The sequence below is a fragment of the Culicoides brevitarsis genome, chromosome 3 (assembly GCF_036172545.1).
Source record: "Culicoides brevitarsis isolate CSIRO-B50_1 chromosome 3, AGI_CSIRO_Cbre_v1, whole genome shotgun sequence".
Taxonomy (NCBI): Eukaryota; Metazoa; Arthropoda; class Insecta; order Diptera; family Ceratopogonidae; genus Culicoides; species Culicoides brevitarsis.
Window position 1 is genome coordinate 11,581,867 of NC_087087.1, and position 26,799 is coordinate 11,608,665.

At 26.0% G+C, this 26,799-nt stretch overlaps 4 protein-coding genes across 4 annotated transcripts in view; 2 read left to right on the forward strand and 2 right to left on the reverse strand.

Annotated features, from left to right (window-relative positions):
- Window positions 1-895: 895 nt before the first annotated feature.
- LOC134834066 (carbonic anhydrase 2-like) lies at window positions 896-10,006 on the reverse strand. The gene is made up of 4 exons (XM_063848598.1): window positions 9,786-10,006; window positions 4,621-4,707; window positions 2,454-2,609; window positions 896-1,748 (listed from the first exon to the last, which is right to left on the reverse strand). The coding sequence occupies exons 1-4, from the start codon at window positions 9,811-9,813 to the stop codon at window positions 1,093-1,095; spliced, it is 927 nt and encodes a 308-aa protein (XP_063704668.1). The 5' UTR covers window positions 9,814-10,006; the 3' UTR covers window positions 896-1,092.
- Window positions 10,007-12,560: 2,554 nt separating this feature from the next.
- On the forward strand, window positions 12,561-14,593 carry LOC134834043 (tubulin--tyrosine ligase-like protein 12). The gene is made up of 2 exons (XM_063848561.1): window positions 12,561-12,727; window positions 12,781-14,593. Exons 1-2 carry the CDS (start codon window positions 12,619-12,621, stop codon window positions 14,493-14,495), a joined length of 1,824 nt encoding a protein of 607 aa, XP_063704631.1. The 5' UTR covers window positions 12,561-12,618; the 3' UTR covers window positions 14,496-14,593.
- Window positions 14,534-15,165, reverse strand: LOC134834044 (large ribosomal subunit protein mL55). The gene is made up of 3 exons (XM_063848562.1): window positions 14,915-15,165; window positions 14,781-14,859; window positions 14,534-14,722 (listed from the first exon to the last, which is right to left on the reverse strand). Exons 1-3 carry the CDS (start codon window positions 15,025-15,027, stop codon window positions 14,579-14,581), a joined length of 336 nt encoding a protein of 111 aa, XP_063704632.1. The 5' UTR covers window positions 15,028-15,165; the 3' UTR covers window positions 14,534-14,578.
- A 1,208-nt stretch (window positions 15,166-16,373) lies between these two features.
- The window catches only part of LOC134835089 (serine/threonine-protein kinase PLK4), a 66,238-nt gene continuing 55,812 nt past the window's right edge, over window positions 16,374-26,799 (forward strand). Inside the window, exons 1-2 of the mRNA XM_063849944.1 lie at window positions 16,374-16,504; window positions 19,021-19,550. Of these exons, the coding sequence (XP_063706014.1) occupies window positions 19,368-19,550 (183 nt within the window). The 5' untranslated portion in view covers window positions 16,374-16,504; window positions 19,021-19,367. The remainder of the gene's footprint in view (window positions 16,505-19,020; window positions 19,551-26,799) is intronic.

Sequence of the window (26,799 nt, forward strand, 5' to 3'; positions counted from 1 at the left end):
AATTTTTAAATTTTCATAAAAAATTTGCAAGATTTTGACAATTTTTAAGTCCTCAGAGAATTTTTTCATCTTTTTTATATAAAATTTCATGAAATTAAATAAAATTTTGTCTAAATTTGAACGATTCTGGGCATAATGAGAGCTTTTCTATAAAAAAAAATTATCTAAATTTTATTAAAAATTTAATATTTTGTAAAATTTTTGATCAACGTTTGTCAATTTTGAAGAATTTGTATCAAAATTTAAATATTTGAAAAAAAATTCAATTTTTTATAAAAAAAAATTCAATTTTTTATAAAAAAATTTGTTTTATAGAGTTTTTATAAATTTCGACCTCTTTTAATAAAACTTACACGAAATTTGCTGACCTAAGATTCATTTTTAAGAAAAATTGGTACAAATTTACAAAATTTCAACGATTTCAAAAAAAAATAAAAAATAAATAAAAAATTTCAATTATTTTGTATACTTTTTGAAATTTTTAGATATTTTATTATTTTTTTTTTTAATTTTATTTAATTATTTTAATTATAATTTTTTAATTGTTTTTTTTTATTTTGAAATTTTTTAAAATCTCAATAATTTTCGAATAATTTCTATCATTAAATTTTAACTAATTTTTAAAGTTCTGAGAGCTTTATATTATAAAATCTTACCTTTTTTGTAATTTTTTGTATAATTACTTTCCGAATTTCGATAATTTTTGAATGATTTTGTTAATAAAATTAAATAATATTTTTTTCAAAAAATATAAAATTAATTTAATTTAAATTAATTATTTAAAAAAATCAAAAAAATTACGAAAATTTTTGATTTTAAGCGAATTTTTTGACTAATTTGAAGCCAAATTCAGAATGTTGAGACAAATTGAAGAAAAAAAATTGAATAAATTCATCAAATCACATTTATTTTAATTAATTTTACATTAACACACATACATTTTTCATAACTTAACACAATTTTCTTTTTGTTAATACAACAAAAAAATAGGTAATGGCACGCTTAAACATCTAAAAAGTTTACAAAAAATGAGTTAAGGGGGCGAAGCGTTTTTTTTTTGTAGCGCAGTAAAATACTTTCTGACTAGTTCTCTTATTGCGAGAAGAATTTAACGAGAGCGATCATCGATGCGAGCGAAAGGAGTGACGAGACGCCTGTCACGGTCCCGGCACTTTTTTCCTCCTCGCCCGAGACATAAACCAAGGCTCGCGATCCCAGCGGCTTCACACTGCGATAATTGTTCGTCAGCTCTTGTCCCTTGTCGGATTTCAGTGTTTTGAAGCGTTCCACTTGTTCGATGGAGATGGGAAGAGATTCTTTCCAAACGGTCCAAACGACACTCTCGAAGCATCCCGGCGTCGTGAGACTTCCTTCGTAACGGAAATACGAGGAGCGATCTTTCGGCAGCAAATCTTCGAGTTCCAAAGGTCTCGTTAACGATTGATTTCGTCCGACGTGCTCTTTAACTGCTTCACTGGCGATGAGAATTTGTTCGATGGTTGGATTTGGTTCGGCGGCGATGTGGAAAAGGACTCCGAGCACTGCGATGCCACGTTTGACTTGAGCTGCGGCGCCAAGAGACTCGAAACGGGACTCGTGATGCACGAGATGCACTTCCACAGCTTCGCGACGACCGTTGATGGTGTGTTCCGAGCCCCAATGGAAATGAAGTTGATCGAATTCGTAAGTTCCGGGAAGGCCGCCGCCCATTACGAGCATCTTTTGTGACGGGTGGGCGTTGATTTGGACTAAAAAGGAAAAATTTTTAATTAAAAAAAATATTTTTAGTTTGAAAAATTTCAATTTCAGTTAAAAAATTTCAATTTTTAGTTCAAAATTTTAATTTCAGTTGAAAAGTTTCAAGTTTCATTTAATTTAAAAAATTTCAAGTTTCATTTAAAAAGTTTCAAGTTTCAATTAAAAAATTTTAATTTCAGTTAAAAATTTCAAGTTTCAATTAAAAAATTTTAAGTTTCAGTTGAAAAGTTTCAATTTTAAATTAAAAAATTTCAACTTTCAATTAAAAAATTTCAAGTTTCAATAAAAAATTTCAAGTTTCAATTAAAAAATTTCAAGTTTCAGTTAAAAAATTTCAGTTGAAAAGTTTCAAGTTTCAGTTAAAAAATTTCAATTTCAGTTGAAAAATTTCAAGTTTCATTTAAAAAATTTCAATTTCAGTTGAAAAGTTTCAATTTTCAATTAAAAAATTTTAAGTTTTAGTTGAAAAGTTTCAATTTTAAATTAAAAAATTTCAAGTTTCAATAAAAATTTCAAGTTTCAATTAAAAAATTTCAAGTTTCAATAAAAATTTCAAGTTTCAATTAAAAAATTTCAATTTCAGTTGAAAAGTTTCAAGTTTCATTTAAAAAATGTCAAGTTTCATTAGAAAGATTTTAATTTTCAGTAAAAAATTCAATTTTAAAAATAATTTTTTTTTTAGAAAATTTTCTTACGTGAATGTCCTGTATTGACGACAGCAGCACCTTTGATAGCCTCATCATAGTTCGCAAACGTGAAAGCAGGAAAAATTCCGTGAACACTTGCTTGTGTATTAAGATCTACGGGACTTTGACGTCTTCCGAGGTCACAACGTTCACCCCAATGCTCCTCTGGAACGAAAAAAAATCAAAAATTAATCGATCGAACTCCAAATGTCTTGCAATCGAACAATTTCTACATTTTAAACATGTGTCGAACATGTCTTAGTAACACTTGAAAAATCATTTTTATGACGAAAAAACATGAAAAAAAATTGTAAAGTACAAAACTTCCTTTTGTGACAAATTTCTCGGAAATAACTTATTATCAGCTTCATCCCGTGTAAAAAAAAATATTGAATAAAAATAAAATTAGAGCAGTGAACGATAACGATGCACATTAATTGGACCTGATACTGATAATAAGTGAAAGTGAACAAAAAAAAGATGACTTTGCTCCTGCTCGTGTCGTTCAAAAAAAGTTATCATCGTTAAAAAGTTAAAAAAAAATTGTAAACAAGATTTTTTGCAGGAAGATGATAAATTTAGTGCCATTATTCGTTAATTAAGAAAAGTATTCTAATCTTTTGCTTGTTGAACGATTGTTACTTTTCAGGTACTTTGTTGCTATTGTAGTGGCTTGATTTTGTAATGATTTTGTCAAGAGATAAATTGAGGAGATTTTATTGTTAAATATTTGAGGATTGTGGATGACTTGCAAAATTTTTTTTTAGTCTAATTTATTTTTTTTTTTAATTTTTTAGAACTAATTTGTGATGATTTTTAATTTTTTTATGGAATTTAAAATTTTTAATGCAAATTTTTATTAGATTTTAATTTTTTAGTACACATTTTCATCCACATTTTATTTTTTTTAAATTTTTTGTTAGGTATTTATAAATTTTTAGAATTTATATAGTTGATTTTAACAAGTTTTTATCAATTATAATTATTTTAGAGCAAAATTTAATCAAATTTGAAATATTTTAAACAAATTTTTGATTAATTTAAAAATTTTTTAGAACCCAATTTTATCAAATTTAACTTTCTTAGAAGAAATGTTTATATTTAAATTTTTATAATTTGTGAATTTTTCATCAATTTTTTATGAAACTCGAAATTTTTAGTACTAATTTTTATCAAATTTGTTTTTTTAGTACAAACTTTTATTAATTTTGAATCTTTTAGAATGAATTTTTAATAATTTTATTTTTTAGAAACTAATTTTTATCAAATTTAAAACTAGTAAAAAAATTAATATGAAATGTTGAGCTCATTTGAACAAATAATTTAAAGTAAAAAATTTTAGAACAAACAAATTAATTTTTAATTTTTTTTTTAAATTTTGCAAGTTAAAATTTTTAGAACAAATTTTTTAAATTTTTATAAGCAACATTTATGAAATTTAATTTTTTCAAAAAGTTTTTGAAATATTTAGAATTAATTTTTATCTCGTTTTCATCACTTTTTAGTTTTTAGAACTCGTTTTTCTTAAATATTTAAAAAAAATTCATGAAATTAAATTTTTTCAAAAAGTTTTTGAAATTTTTAGAACTAATTTTTATCAGTTTTGAGTTTCTTAGAACTCGTTTTCATAAATATTTTATTTTTTTATAAAGTCTTTACTATTTTATTCAAATTTTAAAACACTTTTTAGAACATAATTTAACCGTTACTAAATTTTTTAACCGTTAAAAATTTTAAAGTGCCTAAAATTGTTTAAATTTGAAAAAAAACAGGTTAAAAAATTCAAAATTATTCTGTTAAATTTTTTTAATTTTTTTTTTACTTTTTAGAAAAATTTCTTATTTATTTTTAATAAATTTAATCAGTTAATTAAAAAAAAATATTGAATAATTTTATTTCAATTCATTTTTTTTAAATTTTTTTCTTGCAATATTTTTATTAAATTTGAACTTTTTTAATTTTTTTACAATTTTTTTTCCATTTTAAACTATTTTTTCTACAAAACTATCAATATCACAACAATCACGAGGGAGAACTTTCTATACGACACGACACGAAAAAAAAACTGAACTTGATCAAATTACAAAAGCCGGTTATTTTATTGAATAATTGGCCACTAAACACGTTTTTTATTTATTTTTTTTTAAATTGTGTGTTTATTTTTAGCCCTTCTTACCTGGCATAACACCATTATCTTTGGCCTTGGGATACTCCCAACTGTCATGACCCGATGCGCGAACCTGTGTCGTCAGCAGAAAAACTCCTGAAAAATAGCAAAAAAAAAAATGGTAAGTAACCCAATTTTATTCAAGATTTTACTACAAAATTCACTTGATTAAATTAAATAATAATCCAATCAATTGTGTGAAACGTATAGAACGCGAGCAGAGATAAAGCGGATCTTTATCATTTGTGATATTTGTGCTAATTCGCGTGTAATTTGCAATGAACTTGGTGAACGCTCGCGACTGGCGAAGAAATTTTTGCAGAATTTTTGATTTGATTGAATTCTTTTGTTTTTATTAAAGAAATTTTTTTTCAAATGCAGATGAAAATGACTTTGTCAAGGACAATATTTTTATTAAAAAAGTCACAACAGCAGAAAAAAACAAGATTGATGACAGAAAATCATTAATTAAAAATTAAAATTATCATCATCACCTCTGAAGCTCATAAAAGCATTAGAATCATAAATTACGTTCATTTTTAATGTTGACATAAATTTTTCAAGAAATTATAGCTTTTTTTGAAAAATTACTCTCATAAAAGTTTAATTGCGAGTTCTTTTCTAATAAATTCACGATGATAAACAAAAAAAATATTTTTATTTATTTTTTTATTTAATTTTTTATCAATTCAATCCTTATCTGCCTCTCTAAAAATCAAAACTAAACCAAATTCTCGCTAAAAAAAAATTTTTAATCTTATCTTTTTTGTGATTTCCTTGATAAACTTGCATACAATGAGACGAAAAAAGATAAATTTGTTCATTTTTGCACTCAATCTCACAGTAGACGACGCAGATTAGATAAAATTTTTATTGACATTTTTTTTCTTCCTCTATTTTGGACCGTTTTAAGTACATTTTACGTCAATTAAATAAATATTTAATAAAAAAAATTATGAGATAATTTAAAAAACGTAATTTTTCATTGTTTTTGTCTCGCCGAGAGTGGTTAAAAATTAAGAGTTATTTTTACCACCCATCATTGAACTTGACTTTTTATCGTTTTTATTATAATTTTTTAATTTTTCTAACATTTTATTATCAAAATAATCTTTTTCAGATGTTTTTTTTAGTTCAATTATTTTAGAAAATTATCATTAAAAAAATATGAAAAAAATTAAAATTAAAAAAAAAAAATAGGGAGGTCGTTTTAATGGATTAGAACATAAAAAAATATTTTTTTTCAAATTTTACAGATTATGAACTGCAAATTTTTTGTTTGTTTATCTAAAACCTGAGGACAAGGCCAACTCATTATTGGTTGAACATTATTGAGTGATTCACTCAAGCAAGTGATAAACATGACACTTGAAAAAATTGTAAAAAGGTGATTAATGTTCGTTGATAACTAACTGTATCAAGAGCGCAACAATGCAATTTATAATTGTAAGCGATTTTCAAACGACGATCGAACGTGTGAATTGAGGAAAAAAATATTTTCAATCAAAAGTGATAGTGACATAATCAACTGATAATTAAATCAAGGGAATTGTGTTCGGAAGTAACTTTCTAGTCGGAAGGTAAAAAAGGTAAATTTCCATAATAAATAATTAATTGCGGTCTCTTGAGGTATTTCTAAGAAAATATGGTTAAAAGGCACGTCCTGAGGAACGTGCAAAGCTCAAGGATGAATTTTTTTGAAGATATGGGTAATCTAATATTAAATGCGTTTTGCAATTAGATTATCTGTGGAATTTGAAAAAAAAAAAGATTTTTATTTTTTATCAATTTATTGATAAGTTAATAAAATGCCGAGAATTATAAAAATGCACCAATTTGAATGTGTTTCAAAACATTTTTTTTATAAAATCAAGACGATCTAAGATTTTTTTGCCAAACTTAAAGAAAATTTTGAACTAAGACAAGATAATTTAAAAAAGTTTAGGTCGAAAGGTTAAAAAGAGAAAAAAATTAAATTTAAATTTGTTTATGAAAATTTTTTAAAAATTTTTGAGAAGAAATTATATAAAAATTTTATAATAATTTTACAATTTTTTTGAGCTGAAATACTTTCTGTCTCTTAATTTAATAAAATTTGTAAATTTTTGATGCGAATTTCAATGTTTCGTATAATTTTGGATTCTTTTAAGTCAAACTTTTTTTTTACTCATTTGACTTTTTTTTATATTTTGAGCATTTTAATACATTTTTAATATGTTTTTATAAGATTTAGACATTTGGCAAATTTTTAAAAATATTTAGAAAAATTAAAATTAAATGCTGTTAATATTCATTTTTATTACGTCAAAATTTAATAAAATAATTTCTTTTAAATCTTTAAAAAAATTAATTACTTAAAAATTAAAATAATAAAAAAAAAATTAAAAAATTAAATTATTTTTTTTTTACTTTTTTAAGTATTATTTTCAACAATTTTTAGTAGAAATTTTAAGTTTTTGACACTAAAATGATATAAATATATAAAAAAAAACTAAGTTAGTTAAAATTTTGACTTCCATTTTTGTTAAGAGAAAAGATTTTTAATTTCTCTTAGCATTCTTTACATTACGGTAATTTTTAAATGTTTTTAACTAATTTTTTATCCATTTTTCAAAAAATATTTAGAGCTAATTTTGTAATTTTTATCTATTTTTTTTTTTGTTTAATATTTTAAAAAAATCATATTTTGTCTCTATAAATTCTTAAATAATAAAAATATTATTTTTTAGAAATTTATCTCAAATTTTTAAAAGTTATCGAAAAATTCTGAATAAAGTTAATGACATCAATGATATCATTTTTATTGCTAATTAGCTGCAAAATTCACTCATTATTGATATTTATATTTCTAATAATAGATAATAATTAATATTATTGGCACAATAGGACTTCTGGGAGTCTGAGGTGTTGCCCTTGTCTAATATGAAAAGCATGCAAATTGAACTTTAACTTATTTTTTGCAAATGATATTTGGCTATAAATGATTATTTATAACCAATAATACTTTGAATAGTAGCAAAAAGCAAACGTACTTAACGTATATTGTCTTTGGTTTGAAATACAATTCATTCCCAATAGTAATTTATTTATTGCTGTTATGTTAGGACTTGAAGCATATTTCATTTGTATTTTTTTTTTGCAGAGCAGGAAATCAAATTAAAACAATTTGATTTTAAACCTTCAACTTTCAAGGATTCTCTTATTGTGCTTCATGTTGCGGAATTGTAAGCGAAAAAGTCTTAGCTTTTAACCTGAGAAGTCAAGCAGAGATCATTTAACTCTCCCAAAAGGTCCCAAAAGGTAAGGTTCCATATGTTGCTTATTTAAAATTCTATTAATTACTAAAATATACGAGAATAAAATACGAAATCTGATTTAAGAATAGAAAGAAAGGAAAAAAGAATCAAGTTATTTCAAAAAGCCCGCCAAAAATTTAACGATTTCATAATGGACAAGTCACGCAAGCTTTTTTAAAGTTTTGTTTAAAAATAAGGCTAAACTTCAAATTTTAATAAATTAATGAATAATTTTAAAAAAATCGTAAATTTTCTCATAAAATAAAAATTTGGAACAAATTCAAAATTTTTAAAAAGTACATATGTAGAACGAAGTGTACGGGTACCAAAAAATAGTGAAATTGTGTAGATTTTAAAATAAAAGTCTCAAAAATGTGGAAAAAGAAGAAACTAAAGAGACGAAGAGACTAAAAAAATGAAAAAAATATTTTAGATGAAGGATTTCTAATCAATATTGTACCTTTTTAAGCCATTTTCTACAAATTTTAATATGTTTTGAATCATAGTATAATCACATCACCCGATATTAGCATTTCATCAAAAAAAATGACATGAGATTTTTTGTATTAGTTAGGCCTCAAGTAGTCTAAAAACCTAAATTTAAAATTCTAAAACGAATCAAAGTGTTTATGAATTTTTTGTGAGATTTGGGAATATACCCAAAATGCACTAAAAAATGTCTAAAATTCATTTGGTTTGTTCTAGAATTTAAAATTTAGGTTTTTTGAGCTATTTGAGGCCTAAATAATACAAAACTATCAAAAAATCTCATGCCATTTTTTTTTCGATGAGATGCTGATATCGGGTGATGTGTAAGGGTAAGACTAATTTTTCCTCAAAAGCAAACCACCTTTTATGCAAATTTCAACAATATGTTTTGATGACATTTTTAATTAAAATTCCTTTAAACAATTTGCAATTAGTGTCAATACAAAACCTCAATGTTCTTAGAAATTTGTGCATATTGCACATCAGCATCATGTTTCAAAGCATGGATGTTTATTCAGAATTCCTGGACATTTGCATAAAATAATATAAACAAACATTTTCAAGACAAACTTTCTGAAGTATCTTTCAAAACAATATTGGAGCAAAACTTGATTCATTCAACATAAAATGCCTTCTAACATAAGAAATATTTTAGAAAAGAACCCTTATTCCAGGAAAAGCCTTGATGCATCAAAATTCCTTAAAAAATCAGAACAACTCGATCAATAACCTCACAAAAATATTAAAATTCATAAGCAAAACGCGTTCTACATTTAATGCAACGAAAGTGAATCAGAATTTTAAATTAATTTTTATCGGAACCCTTTGTTAACTCATTTCTTTTCAACCAAAAAAATAAAAAAAAATTAAATTGAATAAAAACCTTCAAAAAATACAAGAATTTACATAACTGCAAAAATTCTTGTTAATCAATCAAAATATTTTTTTTTTAAAAAAAGCGCGGTTCAAAATAGATATTTTACTGCAAATAAAATAAAATAAACTAAAAAAAAACAAACAAATGTTTATTCCGTTAAACATAAAATTCATCATCGTTAAATCACTCGCGGAACAAATTTTATTTATTTATTTATTATTTCATTATTTTATTTTATAAACGAACGAACTTGGGAATTAACTTTGTAATTTATAATCGGTCTTAGTTGCACAAGTATCGCGCATCAAGGTAAAAGTACGTGACAAACGATTGAAAAGTAAGTAGCTCGTTACAAGAAAATTATCTTATCAAAACTAAATTTTATTCCATATTTTTATTTTATTTATTTACTTAACACAAATGTAAAAATTTCTGTAAAGTCTTTTTAATTGTCTAGTCGACATCCAGACAAAAGAAAAAAAAATAAATAAACAAAAAAAATTCAAACTCACCAAAAATAATGATTGATGATTTTTTCATAATTGTCGATTTTTTTTAAATAATTTTTTTTCTATTCTATTTTTTTCAAAATATTTTTTTTTGCACTCTCACTACGATTTTTTTTTATTTTTTTTTTGAACTAGAACAAAAATTTTTACCCAAAATATTTTTTTTAAATTTTTATTTTCACAGGGCACAATTTTTCTCTTCAAAAAATGTTCGAACGTGACGATCGTCGAGCTGCAACTGATGCGAAAAATTTACTGATAGTCAAGTCAAACAGACTTTTTGTGTATATTTATTATATTACGTCTGTGCCCATATACACTCGTTGCCACAGAGCGGTAGCAAAGTACATTTATGATTGACTAACTAGCATGGCATGCGTTTGTTTCTCATTCCAAAAGCAGCGCAACACGTTAAATGTTGATCCTCGCTAATAGTCACACACCTGATCATAGTAAAATTGTAGTTGGAACATGTGAATGAGTCTGTGATAACACGAGTTTCTGTGCGTTCAGTTGCCGGTCGGTAGCTGCTTAAGCTGTGTTGGTGGAAAAAGGGGATGAAATGTAGCTGTGATGGTAAAAATGAGGCCGATACAACGCAGAAGATTGTTTGTGACGCATTTGCTTTCGAAAAAAAATGTAATCAAAATACTACACCGGTTCTTGAACTGTTTACGATGAAAGGAAAAAAAAACGTAAACAAATAAACAGAGACAATTGTAAACAGTCTCATGTGACTACAATCAATAATTTAAAATTTAAATGACGAAAAACTGGATATTTAACTCCTCATGTGCTTTCAACGGTTATTCGTATGAAATTATGGAAAATTACTAATTGAACTGGACTTGAGCGTATTTTTAAAAAAGTATGATTTTGTGGAATTTCATTGATTTTAATTTATTTTAGGAAAGACATACTATACCGCATTTCGAAGTTATATATCTACGCTTTTTTGTACTCCACATTTTACAATTTTGTCCTCAAGTCACATTTTCATACTCCTCACTTCACATTTTCATACCCAAGGGACTGCCCACAGACCTTCAGGGTCCCCAAATAATTAAGAATTACTAACAAAAAATTTGAGGCACAGTGTTACTGACACACACACTGACGACAAGTTGACATTTTTTCTTTCAAATGCGGTAAAAAAATAAAAGAAAACTTGCAATGGATATTTAAAGTCTTAAAAAATTCTTCAGTCGTATCACGAAACTCGTACTTGATACTAAACAGAAAGATGGTGTTTTTCAAAGTTTTTCCGCAAAAGTTTCCATGTAACAACGAAGCTCGAGAAACCTGAAGAAGGCGTACCAAAATCTGCAAAACTAATATTTCAAATTAACTATGTTCCGCCATCAATTTTATTTTTATGCAGACTTCCACAAAGTCCGGATGTAAAAAGGACAACTTTGCCATAAGTAACAATAACCAATAAAGAAGTTAGTCGGTTAAAACTCGACTTTTGAATATAAACTAATTTGCCGGTGCATTTTCTCATATTTCAATATCAAAATTTTCGAAATGAAGAGTAAATTTTTAAACTATAAACTATTTTTTGATAAGCTTACGATAAGGAGACTTTCTAACTTTACTAGAACTTATTTACTTGAATGAGATGAACTCTTCAGACGAAACCGATACCACTTAAAGCAAGTGAATTACAAGCAACAAAACAGCCAGTGGCTTTATAACTGCCGATCTGCACAAAAAATTAAAGAACCATGAAGAACAAAATGAGGCAAAATGTTCAAGACTGAGACATCTTGAGACAACTTAATTTATATTTTTTGTATGTGGAGTGTCAACAAACTTGTACGATAAATTTCCTGAATACAGTGAAACTCTATCAAAGGGCAACTCTGAGATTTAGAATATACTCTGAAAGAGCAAAGCATTCTGATTTTCTATTAAATCTCAAGATTTAACTTTGTTTTTAATATTTTGAATCGAAAAAACTTTAAATTGTCTTAAATGTGAGATATAAAGAAAAATAATCTCTAAATATTTAAGATTTAAATTTTTTTAAAAGAAATTTAACATTATGAATTTTTTAATAAGTTTGCTCATTTTTAAACAATTTTTATAAAAATTTTAGTTCATTGACAAAAATGATAAAAATTAAATTAACATATTTTGATTTATTTTTAACATAAAAAATTATAATTAAAATTTTATCATAAAAACATAATTTTCTCAAATCAATGAAAAAAAAATTATCAGACAGACTTTCTTAACCCAACCGACGCATTTTTCTTACGTTAATTTTTACACACTTCTCACGTGACTCGCAATTTTGTAAGAATCCGTCATGTGGTTTGTTGGTGTGCAAAAATTATTGGGTAGGTAAGTGTCGATCGTTTTAAAAATTTTTGTTTTAAAAATTGTTTTAATGTATTTTTTTCAGAAGCAGTTAAAAAGATGAGTTTTTTGTACTTCCATTGCAGATGACATTGAGTTAATTTATTTTTGCAACGAGAAAAAAATAATAAAAACACAAGTGCAAAAAAATGACTTTGTGAAAAAAAAATTATTCTTAAATTTTGCGTCAATCGTCGCCCATTTCTTACACCAACTGTTGACTTTTTCAGAGACTTATGGGCAAAAAGTGATTTATTTGGATTTGGACACCTGTTTGCATCATTTTTGCCACGCACAATTCACGTGAGAAATTTTTCTACCAAAATTTAACGAGTTTTTGTTTGAATTAAATTCTTCAACTTTCAAATCGTGTCAAAAGATGTCATTTTTCGGATTTTTCTACGTCGAGACACCACTGTTCGAGTCATCATCACACATTTTCTCATAAAAAATCCGGCATTTGTTGACAATTATGGAAAGTTTTATCGAGCTTCATCGTCCTCAGTTGCAAGGAAGTGGCGTGCCGCCGCATTATTGGCCTGTTTTATACGAAAAAATCGCCAATCAGACTTTCGATGCCGGTAAATATCAATAAAATTCCTTTAAAAATAATTTAAAAACAAAAATTTTTTAGGTTTAGCATTTCAATTGTTGCAAGTTGACTACGGCGACGATGGTCCATCGGAAGAAGACCCCGTTTATGCTGTTGCCACAACGAAACCCATCTCCTTAGATGACTCCAATGCCATTTTCCTGATCGATCACGCATGGACTTTCCGTCTCGACATGGCAAAAAAGCAACTTGAGACAGTTCCCGGCTTGCTGGATCGCATGTCGGGCATCATGGGTGTCAATACGGAAGAAAATGACCAAGAAACCTCGATCGAAAAGGTTTTAAATGCCATGTGGCGCTACGTTCAAACGTATTCCGTAAACGCCAGCGGTCTCGCCGTCGAAAATCGCATGCCAATCTGGTACATTGTCGACGAAGTTGGTTCAGCGGTGCATCATTCTGACACTCCCAACTTCCGAATGGTCCCTTTCATGCACGTAGACGAGCAAATAACGTACAGTTTGTTATTCCCGATCAAAGATATCGACGAAGGTGATCTCGTGACGCGAGATTTTGTCGAAGGTGTGACTGTCAAAGAGCACCGCGACGCCCTCTTACTTCCGTGGCGCTTCACAGACTTCGAAAGTCACTCTTTTGAGTTCAAGGAACCTCCTGTGGAGTATTTTTTGCATGGACACATCGAGGAAACACTTCCAGGGGAAGATGTTGCTCAACCAAAAATCGATCCAAACCGTCCTTTACGCGTTTTTGCCGAATATGACATGGTTAAGGAGCATTTGACAGATCCCGCCTTCGAAATTGTCGAAAACGAAGAAACCGCGGATATTCTTTGGTACACGAAACACTTCAAGGGATTTAAAGAACTGAGTGAAACGATGCCAGATCGCTTTGTGAACCAATTTCCGTTCGAAAATGTCCTTACAATCAAAGATTTACTGTCAATTGTCGCTCGTAGGGCTTCCGAAAAACACTTTGACCTTGAAACTCTTGAAGGTCATCCAAAATGGCTGCCAGTGACATTCAATTTGCGCACGGAAATCGTCGAATTTGCGGCTTATTATCAAAATCGCGCGGCAAAAGAGCTCGACAATCACTGGATTGTGAAGCCTTTCAACCTGGCACGTGGCTTAGATACCCACATAACCTCAAATATCGCCCAAATCATGCGTCATTCCGAAACGGGACCGAAAATCGCGCAGAAATACATCGAAAAGCCAGTTCTTTTTCACCGCCCAGAGGTTGAGGGAAAGGTAAAGTTCGATATTCGGTATGTGGTGATGTTAAAAGAGGCGGGGGCAGCACCAGAAGTGTACATGTACAACAATTTCTTCCTGAGATTCGCTAATAAACCTTATGAACTCAACGACTTCGATGTTTATGAGAAACATTTTACGGTCATGAACTATGTCGAACACGCGAATTTGCATCATTTGAAGTGCGAGGACTTTTTAATTGAATGGGCGAAGCAATATCCGGACCATCCGTGGCAGGAAATCGAAGATCAAATCGCTCAGGTGTTTAAGGAATTGTTTGAAGCGGCTTGTAAAAAGCCTCCGCCATGCGGAATTGCGAAATCGCCACAGTCGAGAGGTGTTTATGCGGCAGATTTGATGCTCGGGTGGGAAGGAGACAAGATGCAAGTTAAGTTATTGGAGATGAACTACACGCCGGACTGCCAACGAGCGTGTCAGTACTACGAAAACTTCTTCAATGACATCTTTAAACTTCTTTTCTTGAACGAATTTAACGATTTGGTCTTCCGACGAGTCAATTAATCCCCAGAAATTCAAGAAAAAATTATTTTTTGACTAAATTTTGGATTTTTTCTAATTAATTTCTATTAAAAAATTAAAAATTTCTATTTTTTCACGTATTTCAAGTATTTCTTTGCACTGTAAGTGTCTTCCAGTTCCTCCTCGACGACGATTTTCTTCTTGGGCTTTCGTTTCAGAACTCTAGCCTTCCGTTCAGCTTCCGTTAAAGTTGATAAATCCAAGGGTAACTAAAAATTTTCTTATTTAAATTGATGAAAACTTGAAAAATTAAAGAAATTGACTTACTTTGATGATTTTTCGGGGTTCATGATACCGAATGTTGAAGGTTGAACCATCGGGAAGGGCAACAACTGTCGGATAAATCCTGAAAAATTGATTAAAATCAATAAAAATCTTGAAAAAAAGCGAAAAAATCGTACCTGGCGTAAATATGTCTGTGTAATCTCGTTACCGAAGCAGTCGTCGATGACAAATATCGCACGGCATGTTCCGCAAAAGGCAGTTTTGGTGTCAAGAGGGATTTGATTAACATTTTTGTTGAGTTTAATGTGAATTTAAGTGAACTTTAGTACGGATAAAGTCCGAAAAAATTATTAAAAATCCAGTTTTTTAACAAAATTTATGTTTTCAATTATTTTTTAAGTGTGAAAAACAACATTGGAATTAGCTGTCAAAGTTCTGTCAGTTCATAGAAAAAAATTTTTAAACAATTTTTTGTTATTTTTTGATTTTTGAAGAAAATTATGACAGAAAATCTTATTAAAAATTAATTAAAAATTTATTTTTTAATATTAAACATTAAATTTTCATAAATTAGTGGGAAAAACCAATCGTAAAATCCAGAACTGACGAGATTCAAAAATTCGAAGTCTACAAAAAAATGACGTTACGACTTCGAATTTCTGCTGATGAAATGTCAAATTGTGTTCATTTGAATTGAAAATATTTTTTCTTATCATTTTTTATTATTTTTAATTTAAAAAATATTGTTAAATATAAATTATTAAAAAATAATAAAAAAAATATTAAAAAAATTAAAATTGAAATAAATTTCAACAAAATTAATTATTATTTGATTAAAAATTTAAAAAAAGTTTATTTTTTTAATTTTTTTTTTATTATTAAAAATTTTATTTTTTTTAATTTTTAATTTTTTAAGAGAAAAATTTATTTTATAAATTTTAAAAAATTTTTTTAATATAATAAAAAATTAATTAATATTAATTAAAAAAATTAATTTACATTTTTAAATTTTTAATCAAATAATAATTAATTTTGTTGAAATTTATTTCAATTTTAATTTATTATTTTTTTTAATTTTTTGAACTAAATTTAAATATTTTTATTTAATTAATTTTTTTTTAATAATTTAATTTTTAAAAAAGTTAATTGTTTAAAAATAATTTTTTTTCTTTTTTTTTAATTTATTTAAATAATTTAATTTAAAATTTTTTTTTAATATTATTTTTAAATAAATTAAATTCAATTAATTAAATTAATAAATTTATTTTTAAATTTTTAATAATTTTTAAATAATTTTTCAATTAAAACTTAAGTTTTTAATTAAAATTTTTTAATAATTTATTATTATTTTTAATAATATTTTTTAAAATTAAATAAATAAATTCAAAGTTAATTAAATATTAAAAAAATAAATTTATTTATTTATATTTATTAAATAATTATTTAATTAATTAATTACCTTTAAAATTTTTATTTAAAAAAAAAATTAAAAAAATTTTTTTTTTTAAATTTTTTTCTCGAAACGTCAAAAACCTCCCATCCCACAGACGCTAATTCACCGCACATTGTTTTGATTTCGATGAATTTTCGTCGCTTGTCATTTTCTGTACTCAGTTTTATTCATATCGTTGAGCAAATCGGGCATAGTTATTGCTATCGTGCGTGTTAAAATTCCCTAAAAAACAGAATAAATCGCTTATTATTTGACTTTCGGACCTTTTGGAGGCAAAACAACTTGTAACACAGAGTGCCAAACAGTTACAAAAGTGCGTTTTTTCCTTAAAAACCTTTGAAAATTTATTTTTTCTACAAAATTCTAAAAATTTCTCATCCGAATCGCATTACGAAAAAATAAATTTTTACAAATATTTGATACAAATTAAACGAAATTTAGCAATTAAAACGTGAAATTGATACAAAATTATGCCGAAAATGAATTCAAAGTTAAATTTTGACGAAAAAAAAAATAAATAAATTAGCAAAGAAAAAATTTCGAAAATAATTTTTTTTTGTGTGTCAACAAATTAGAATAAACACACAACATTTGAAACAAAAATAAGAGCAACACAGAAATTTATTAATAGAGCATCATCCATTTACAAAAACAAAAAATTTCGAGTGCATGTCAAAAATTTTTGTATTTTTTTACGAAAAAGTGTCTGGGAATTACAAAATTTTCATGTCCCAAAAAAAAAAAATTACAAAATGAGTCATTAACGAAAAAAATTCTTTTTGGCAGTAAATTTGACCGAAAAAAATTCTCATAAAAATTCTATAAACATTTTAATAACTTACAAGACACCGAAAAATAAAAAAAAAACAAAAAAAAATTAACATTGAACGTTCTTTTATTTTTTTCTCATCAGATTTGTTCTGAACTGCATGTAAATACGAGAAATATTTTGGTAAACATCCAAAACAACAAAAATCTTTTCATCAAAAAAAAAAAAAAAAAACTGGCTTGAGAATTAAAATAAAACAAGTAATATGAAATAATAAAAACGAAAAAAAAAATTAGTGTGAAAAAATGTAGAAAATTAATTTTTACTGCTATTTCGTTTACTGACTGCGAGCATGATGATAAAATTGTACGAAAAATACATAAAAACGCATGTCGCTCCATTACGCCATAGTGAGAAGTGATATGAACGAGTCGTAAAAAAATGTACAAAAAAAAATGCTTCCAACGAAGTTCAATGTGAAATGTGTTGAGAACAAAACCAGCGATCGATAATCTTTCTCGTCGACGAGGAAACTCGACGTGATGACTTCATGTGAAATGATTTTCAATGGAATTTATTTAAAGTTTTTATTGAGACATAAATTTGCAGTTGAGTTGTAGAAATTGCAAATTGGCATTGAAGTGTTTAATAGAGTTGGATGTCTGGAAAATTTAGTTTGCAAGGATTAGAAGATTAAATTTTGTATTAAAGTTTTTGTTCAAAAAAGGACGTTTTTTGCTAAATTATGCAAATTTTTGAGACCCTGAGGTCTTAAAAGACCCTTAATTATTGAAAATTCCAAAAAATTAAGAATTTTATTAAAGAATTTAAAGATTTTTCGTTCATTTTAGAAAATATTGGAATATTTTAATTACATATCATTATTTAGAAAAACCAAAAAACGCAATTTATTGAGACCCTGAGGTCCAAACTTTATATTTATTTTATGAATTTTGCTAAATTTTACTCATCAAAAGATAATTTTTAGACAATAAAGTACTTTGAGTTCATTAAAAGAAAAAAACCATGGGTCTTAGAATTTTTTGGGGTCTTAAAAAAACTGAAAATTTTCATTTACGGTAAAAATTAAAGAATTTTAGTTACTTTTTGTTTTTAAAGAACATTTTTTAACAGATTTAATATTTTACTTGAATTAAAAGACACAAAAATGTAGTTTTTGAGACCCTGAGGTCTAAGAAAAATCTTAAGACTGCTCCAAATTTGAAATTTAGCAAATTTAAGGTCATCTGAAGGCCATATTTGAGTAATTCAAGTACCTTAACTTTTTTAGAAGACCTTAAAATGAAAATTTTTTGAGACCCTGAGGTCTTAAAAAGAACAAAATTAGTTTCTTAAAATTCAAAATTTAAAAAAATAGGAATAACTTATTTTTAAAAGAAGTTGTTAAAAATTTTAATTAGCTTAAACTTGTTGAAAAGTCCAAAAAATGCAAAAATTTGAGACCCTAAGAATCGAAAAACGTCAAAATTTTTAAAAATTAAAAAAAAATAATTTTGTTCATTTGAGGACATTTTAAAGCAATTTTAATAATTTTTCTCCTTAAATTATGAAAAAAATAAATTTATAAAAATCCAGAATTTTATGGACCCTGGGGTCTCAATATTTTTTTTTTTTTTGCTTGAAGAGTAAAAGCAATTAATTTTTTCAGTCAAAAATATTTTCGAACTTTTAAATTCCATAAAAAATTAAAATTTTCTTATCTAAAAATTCCAATAAGACTCCCTTTGATAAAATCGCATTGAAAAACATCTTCACCGAACCACGTGACATCCTAGACGTGATCATTACGTGACACTCAAAACCTGCAAATAATCAAACGACAACACTTTGAATCCATTTTCAAGTTCATCATAATCGATCAAAACACCGCACAACGTTAACTTTTAATAATAATAAATAAAATGTTATCGCACCCTCGGCGAATTTTTTTTGTTTGTATTTTTTCGATAAAACATGAGCGAGTAACTTACCTAATCTTATCTTTTTCATGTTCCCTCGAATAACTCATTTTATCTTTTTGAAATTATTTCTCATTTTAGCACATCAGTTCGAGCCGCAACTACGTTCTTCGGATGAATTTTGCATGGGAAATAAATAAAAATTAAAAATTCACACGCGAGTGAGAAGAAATTAAAATAAATATCTAGTGAAAAATTAATCACTACAAAGAAATGAAGTTGAAAAGTTGTTGAAATATTAAATTATTAGTTTTGAAGTAGCAGAAGTGACAGAAAATGGATAAATTCGCATCACATCGGACCCGTAACTAATGTAAAAAGTGTCAACAAAAAATAAAGAAACAAAGAAAAATATTTATAAATTAAAAAGAAAGAAAAAAGAAGGAAGAGAAAAAAAATTATAGAAAAAAAATAACAAAAATTAAGAAATGATGATGAATGTTAGTCCGCATAGTGGGCCAGGGCCACCGCCTTTCCATCGACAATGCTCAGATAAATCTGTAACTGGGTCATCGTGTCGTGCATTAAAGACCGCTGTCTCAGCACTTTATTCCGTGGATGATTTTTCACGTGAGAAAATTGGTTGTGGATTTTTTTCAGAAGTTTATAAGGTAAGGAATTTTTAATTTTATTTATTTTTTATAAAAAAAATAGTTTTTCAATGGAAAATTGTATGTTTTAAATTTAAGAATTTTAAAATTTGACAGATGTCAAAAAATTTTCATTTGACTCAGAAATTTGATCCAAATTTGACTAATTTTTTTATTAATTTTATTTTAATTTATTTGATTTTTATAATGTTTTAAAATTGTAAAATAAATAATTTTTTTTTTTAATTTTTGATATTTTGACAGATGACAGCTGTCAATTTTTTTTTATCAAAATATGAATTTTTTTCATATTTAAAGATTATTTTTTTTAATTTTAATAGGCTTTTGTCTTTGAAATACATTTTTTAAAAACTTTTTTAAGCAATAAATTGAGTTTTTATAAAATTTTTTGACACTTGACAGCTGTCAAAATTTAAAGAAAATAATTTAAATTAAATTTCTGAGTTTTAGCAAGAATAAAAAACTTTAAAATAGTTTAAAAGTTAAATTTTATCGTAAAAATCTATTTTAAAAATAAAACAAAATATTTTGACAATTAATGTGTTTTGACAGCTGTCAATATTTTTTTTTAAATAAATATTCTGAAATTATTTTCAACCAAAGCTTTCAACTTTTTTTTTAATTTTTTGACATTAAATTTGTCAAAGTAATTCGTTTGTTCAAAAATTTATAACTTTTTTCAATTTTGACACTTGACAGCTGTCACAAATTTTCATTAAATTTTAAATTTTTACCGTTTTTAGTGTCAAAAACGATTTTTTTATTAACTAAAAAATGTCACAAAATTTAAATTTATTAAAAAAAATTAATTCAGTCAAAATAAAATTGACATCTGTCAAATATTTGACATTCCCAACTGTCAAAAAAAATTACCTTCACCTCGTTACATAAATCTCGCGAAATTCCAACGTAGACCGACAAATTATTCATTAGAACCATTAAATTGAGACCAAAGGTCAAATAATTTAGTCATCGCTCTCATTACATGACCCTCCATCAATCGTAATTCGCAACAAAAAGCGTCGTAATGTAGCCATTAAAAGCATAAACTTGCCCAGGTAAATCACTAGACGAACTTTTTCGTTCATACGTTTTTTGCTATTTTTTGCTAGTATTCTCTAGACATGTAACGAGAAGCAATAAAAAGTTTATTCTTGATGGTTGTTGATCCCTCATGATTGCTCTCAGCAAATACTCACACTCAGAGGCAAAAAGAGAGATAAAGTTGTCATAAATTCATCAAAAAAGTACGAAAAAGCACCTTTGGCTCATCACAATAAATTATATTTTATTGTCCATTGTCGGTTTCTTGTAACTTAATTATTCGCTGAAATATTCTAAAAATTTTTGTGACGTCAATGTAACTTTTTTGAAAATTATCATGTCAAGATTAGATAAAATGTCGAGACAGACAAAAATAAGCAGAAAATCACGAGAAAATTTTTTTAAAATATTTTTCGTTTATTTTTTCAAAATTGCATCAAATGTCAAAAAATTTATGTTAAATGCAAAAAATAATAAAAAAAAATTTTTTTTTAATTTTTTTTTTAATTTTTTTTTAATTTTTTTTAATTTTTTTTTAATTTTTTTTTTTTTTTTTATTTTTTTTTTATTTTTTTAAAATATTTTTTTTTATTTCCTGCAAGTCACGTGTGTTTTTCGCTAAAAAATGACGCGAACAAGGTGTTTTTTATCTTTGGCACGATTTTGCAAACTAAAAAAAATTGTAACAAAAAAAAAATAAATACACGAGCCGCGAGTTAATTAATTAATTAGCAAACTCAAACAAACGCATGCAAAATGACAAAAGATAAGATACCTTGTTTGAATGGGTTTTTACACAAGCGGGCAGCTGATAAGACAGAAGCCCTCTTAATATTTTTTTTTATTATTTTTCGCTTGCGTAACGAAAATTGTTTGAAACAATTTAAAAAGCAAGTCATTGATAAACAAATAAAATGTAATTTAATTTGACGAACAAAAAACGCAAAGTTTTCGATTGTTTATGAGCAACGTGATTTTTTTTCTTTTTGCGCGGAGAAACGTGAACTTTGACGTAATAGTTTTGAAAAAAAAAAATGAAAAAAAAATTAAAGAAGAGTCAATACCCTTCATAAATTCATCTTTAAGCGTGTCGCCCCCTTATTTGAACGGAAACCATTCAATCGTGTTCAATAATAATAAAAAAAAAATGCATTAAAATCTGTCATTTCAAGTGTTAAGAATTTTATTTAACGCCGTCATCCTAATATAGAAGGTGATAAAAAATACAGTTTTTTTTTCAATTTATTTGTTGGTTGTGTGGTTGGTTAAACATTTTTTTATAGAATTTTAAATGAGGGATTTGTTCGGTAGTCCCCAGAGTGTTTTTGGGGGATTTTAAATGTTAGACTGGAGCAGTTTTTGATTTTTTTAATGTAATTTTTATATTTTAAGTTTAATAAAAAATTTAAATAATTTTTTCTTCCTTGTGAACATTTTTTAAAAATTTAATTGAAATAAAAATTAAAATAAAGTCGACTTTTAAATTAATTAATTTTTTTTCAAATGAAAAATTTCGTAAAATTAAAATAAAAATTTTTATAATATAAATTTTAAATTAATTTTTATTTAATTTAAATAATTAAAAAAAATAATGAATATTTAATTAATAGACTTTTTTTTATTAATTATTTAATAAAAGTAAAATTAATATTTTTTTTATTAATTTTTAAATTAAATTTATTTAAATAAAAAATTTCATTTTTTAAAATCAATAATTTTTGTTGATTAATATATTTAATTAATTTAAATAAAAATTTTCAGTTTTTCTTTAAATTTATAATTTTTTTCTATTTAAAAAAATGTTAATTTTTCATAAGTTTAAAAAATTACATATTTTTTACTAACAAAAATTCATTTTATAAATTTTTAACTTTTAATTAAATAATTTAATTAAATAATAAATAAAATTTTATATTTAATTAAATTTTTAATTAATCAATTAAATTAATTTAATTTTATTTAAATTTATTATTTTTTAATTTATGAAAAAATAAAAATTTGAAATAAATGAAAAAAAGTTGAAGAAAAATTTTAAACTGAAACAAAATAAATTTGAATAATTTTATATTTTTTAAAAATTTTCGAAAAATTAATTTTTTTTAAAATAAAAAAAATTAAATAAATTGAAAGAAAAACTCAAATTATTTTATTATGTCACAATTTGTAAAATATTTTTTTTCAGTTACAACATCTGAATGCCATAAAATTTTCTGTTAAACACAAATAAAAATAAATATAAAAAGAACCCTTTTTCATGAAAAATTCATCAACAAAGACAAATTCCACAATAAACACCACAAAATCTCTTCAAATCTTCATAAATCTGCAGCGAAAAAAAAATCTCATGAGTGTGTGACTCATAAGAAAATTTCTTGACAGATGATTTCAATTTCCATCCTTTTGGCAAAGAAAACTTTATCTGTCTTTCGTTTCGTAAATTGATATTGATTGAGTCCCCTTCTCTCATTTTTCTCTCTCGTTTTCTCATTCTTTCACACTCGGTGACTTTTTGAATCGTCTCACGTCGAACTACGTGCGTATGGTCATGCTCAAGCATTCATTCATCAAGACGATGTGAAGAAACGAAGGGATGTTAAAGTAAATATTTAGAGACAAAAATAAACTTTTACTTTCATTATTTTATATTTTAATACTTGCAACAATGTAAGGATTCGTTCGTCTTCGTCTTATGAGTTTAGATCGTCTCGTCTTTTGTTCTGATAAATAAATAAACAAATCGTTTTCTTATCAGACAAACTCACTTCTCGTAAATGTACGATTTCTTATTTATTTACAACTTCCCACTGAATGATGATAATCCACAAAGATTCTATTTTTAGCGACCGCATTATTTCGTACGAAATTTCTCTCCCACACATTTGTCTTGGTGTAATAATATTACTTTACTACGCATTTTGTCAAAAAAATCTAATAAATAGCGTTCTGCTGATGATTTACAGACTTCTGTTCGAGTAACGCGCCTTGTATTGTTTACGGGAATGTGTCATCATCAGTTCATTTAAAAAAAGAGGAAAGGAAGTTCAAGGGTCCGAACGTGTTTTTTTGAACTTTAACCTTGACGAATTTGGCGGTTGTTTTTTGAAATTTGCACTGGGATTAGATCTTTTGTCAACGAACGTCAAACGTTTGGATTGTTCGTTGACAAAAGATCAAATCCCAGTACACATTTTGAAAAATTTCTGAATATTTCTACTCTTTGTCTCATTTGGAGCTAATAAGAATCATCAAAATGTGCACTGGGACTTGCTAATTCGTCAAACAAAGGTCAAAATATTAAAAACAAATATAAGTATTTTGACAAACCATCGAGTCCCAGTGCACATTTTGAAAAATTTCTGATTAATTCTATTCTTTGTCTCATTTAATATCAAAATGTGCACTGGGGCTCAAAAATTTGTCAAAGAATAATGAAAATATTTCGAAATTTATTAAAAATTATTAAATATTTTGACAAATCAGAAGTCCCAGTGCACATTTTGATGAGTTACGGTAAATTTGTTAAGCTTTATATCATCATATCGACCTTGATGAATTTGACATCGGATCTCAAATCGATAAAAATCTTTCTATTTTTGACATCTTTGTAGATCTTTTGAACTTCAAAACAAAATTTGTTACATTTTTTGTTTTGAGGTTTAAAAGATCGACTCGAATGAATTTAAAAGGAAGACTTTCAGAAATTTATTGATTCGAGATCCGATGCCAAGTTTATGAAGGTCGATGAAGCTTACCATATTTACCATAACTCATCAAAATGTACACTGGGACTCACTAATTTGTCAAAATATTTAATAAATTTTAAATATTTTCACTATTCTTTGACAAATTAACAATTCCCAGTGCACATTCTGATAAGTTTCGATGGTTTTTTATATCGAAACTCATCAAAATGTGCACTGGAATTTATTAATTTTTCTTAAAATTTGTGCATATTTTGATTTTTTTTTGACAAATTAGCAAATCCCAGTGCACATTTTGATGATTTTCCTTTAAGTTTTGTCAGTTTATTTTCAAATAAATTTTTTTAAACCTTAAACCGAAGTTCATAATAACAAGTTTGCCCTGTAAATTAGTTAGCCAAGGGACATTTTCATATCAGTAAGTGACAAAAGAAAGAAAGGGGACCACACATAATGATTGCAATCGAATAACAATAAAACTCAACTAAGAAGTCTCCGACGATAGAAAGTCCCTTAAAACTCAATCAAAGTGCGACATGCGTTCGTGTAACGTTAGATAAATATTTTTTCTTCTCAAGTTTTATTACGGCTTTTTTATTGATTTTCTCTCTGATTACACTTCAAATATTTATCTATCAAGGCATTGTCTGAAAATCTCTGCCGATACGTTCTTAATAGTGCGCGCGCTAAGAAAGCAATAAAACTTTAGACCTCCATTCACGACCACTCACTTCACTTTACCTCAAAAACGAGTGTCGAAGAATCAAAAACTAATACAATAAATTTCAATTTTGTAATAACAATAAACATAAAAAAATAGTGTAAAGAATTCAATGATGATAAAATCCAAATAAAATCGAGAAATAAAGACGTGGTTGTCTTTTTTTTATCTCTTCTTCTTCTTCTTCGGTTGTCACACTTTTTTTTCGTCTATTTTAATCAGTCGCATAACTGTGTCGATGATTTTTTAGTTCAATATGTTAATTAAGAAATATTTATGACAAACGACTGGACAACTTGATGCACTTCTAGTTGAAATTACGGTACTTTTTGTGCATCGTATTTGCTTTGCTCTTCGGTAGTAGTTTAAAGTTGGAGTTTCGTGGAAATGCGTTATGAAAAAAAGCAATTGCTGCTGAAGCGTTATTGAAGCACACGGAACGTTGTTAGTAGCACAATTAAATTAAATTTTAGTTGGTTCAAGTTCTGCTCAAATGGGTTTGTTTGTGTGTTGGAAATAATAAATTTAATTACGTGACGAGCGAAATGTTTTTCGAGCCTTTTAACAGCCTTTAGCTACGATTTTATGGAGAAAAATTCATGTTAAGAGGAAAAGTTTTATATGGGATTTTATGATTGAAATCGATTTAGTTGACAAATTTTCCTTAGGTTTTATGATTTTGACCTATTTTTAAAACTTTTGCTTGTAGAGAATATGAATTTTTTGTATAATTTGTAATTTTTTTCATATGAAAAATATTTTAATTTTTAAGCAATTTAAAAAAAAATAATTTTTTTAAATTTTTTAATAAATTATTTTTTTTAAATTTTTTAATAAAAAAATATTTTTTTTAAATTTTAAATTTTTTAATTTTTTTTTAAAATTAAACAATTTTTTTTTTTAATTTCTTAGCCTTATTTTTTTTAAAACATGTTTTAGATTTTTTAATAAAATTGAACAATTTTTAAAAAAATCAACTACCTCCAGTTGATGAAATTTGTCAGAAAATTTTAAAAATGTGCACTGGGATTTTTGAATTTGTCATGAAATAGCCAAAAAATTATTGGAGAAATATTTTAATATTTTTTAAATAAATAAAAAAAATATAGAAAAAAAAGAAAATTAAAATTTTGATATTTGTATCACAAATTTTTGTAACCCAGTGCACATTTAACTCGATATTTATGAAAAATTTAATTTATTAAAAAATAATTTGATTTTATTTGAAAATTAAATTTGTATTAATTTTTATAACCAAGGTTCTTAAGATCTTGAAAAAAGTAAAAAAAAAAACGAAAAAAAAATTCCTCTGAATTCTATCGCACTCCCAGTTGGAAATTTGGACCTTTTTTAGACCCTCAGGAACTAAAATAAAAGCCTTTTAAAATTTTCTTAACAGTTTTCTAATATTTTTTAATTTTTTCGAAAAAAAAGTATTAGAAAAAAAAAATAAATTGAGTAAATTTTATGATTTGTAGTCCATGGAGTCCATGGAAAAATATATTTGAGTGTAATATTTGAATGACTAATAGAATTCGGGCTCAAAAATAGAATTTTCTCAATATTTAGCGAGTTAAAATCGAACTATTGAGCCATAAAATAGTCAATTTACTCAAATTTTCATTTTTGTAAAATAAATTTCTCGAAAAGCTTACAAAAAGATGAAAAACTGTTAAGAAAACTTTAAAAGGCTTTTTTTAGTCCCTAAAGGTTTAAAAAAAAGGCCCAAATTTCCCATTGGGAATTAATTTTTATAACCAAATAATTTAATTTTGGTTTTAAG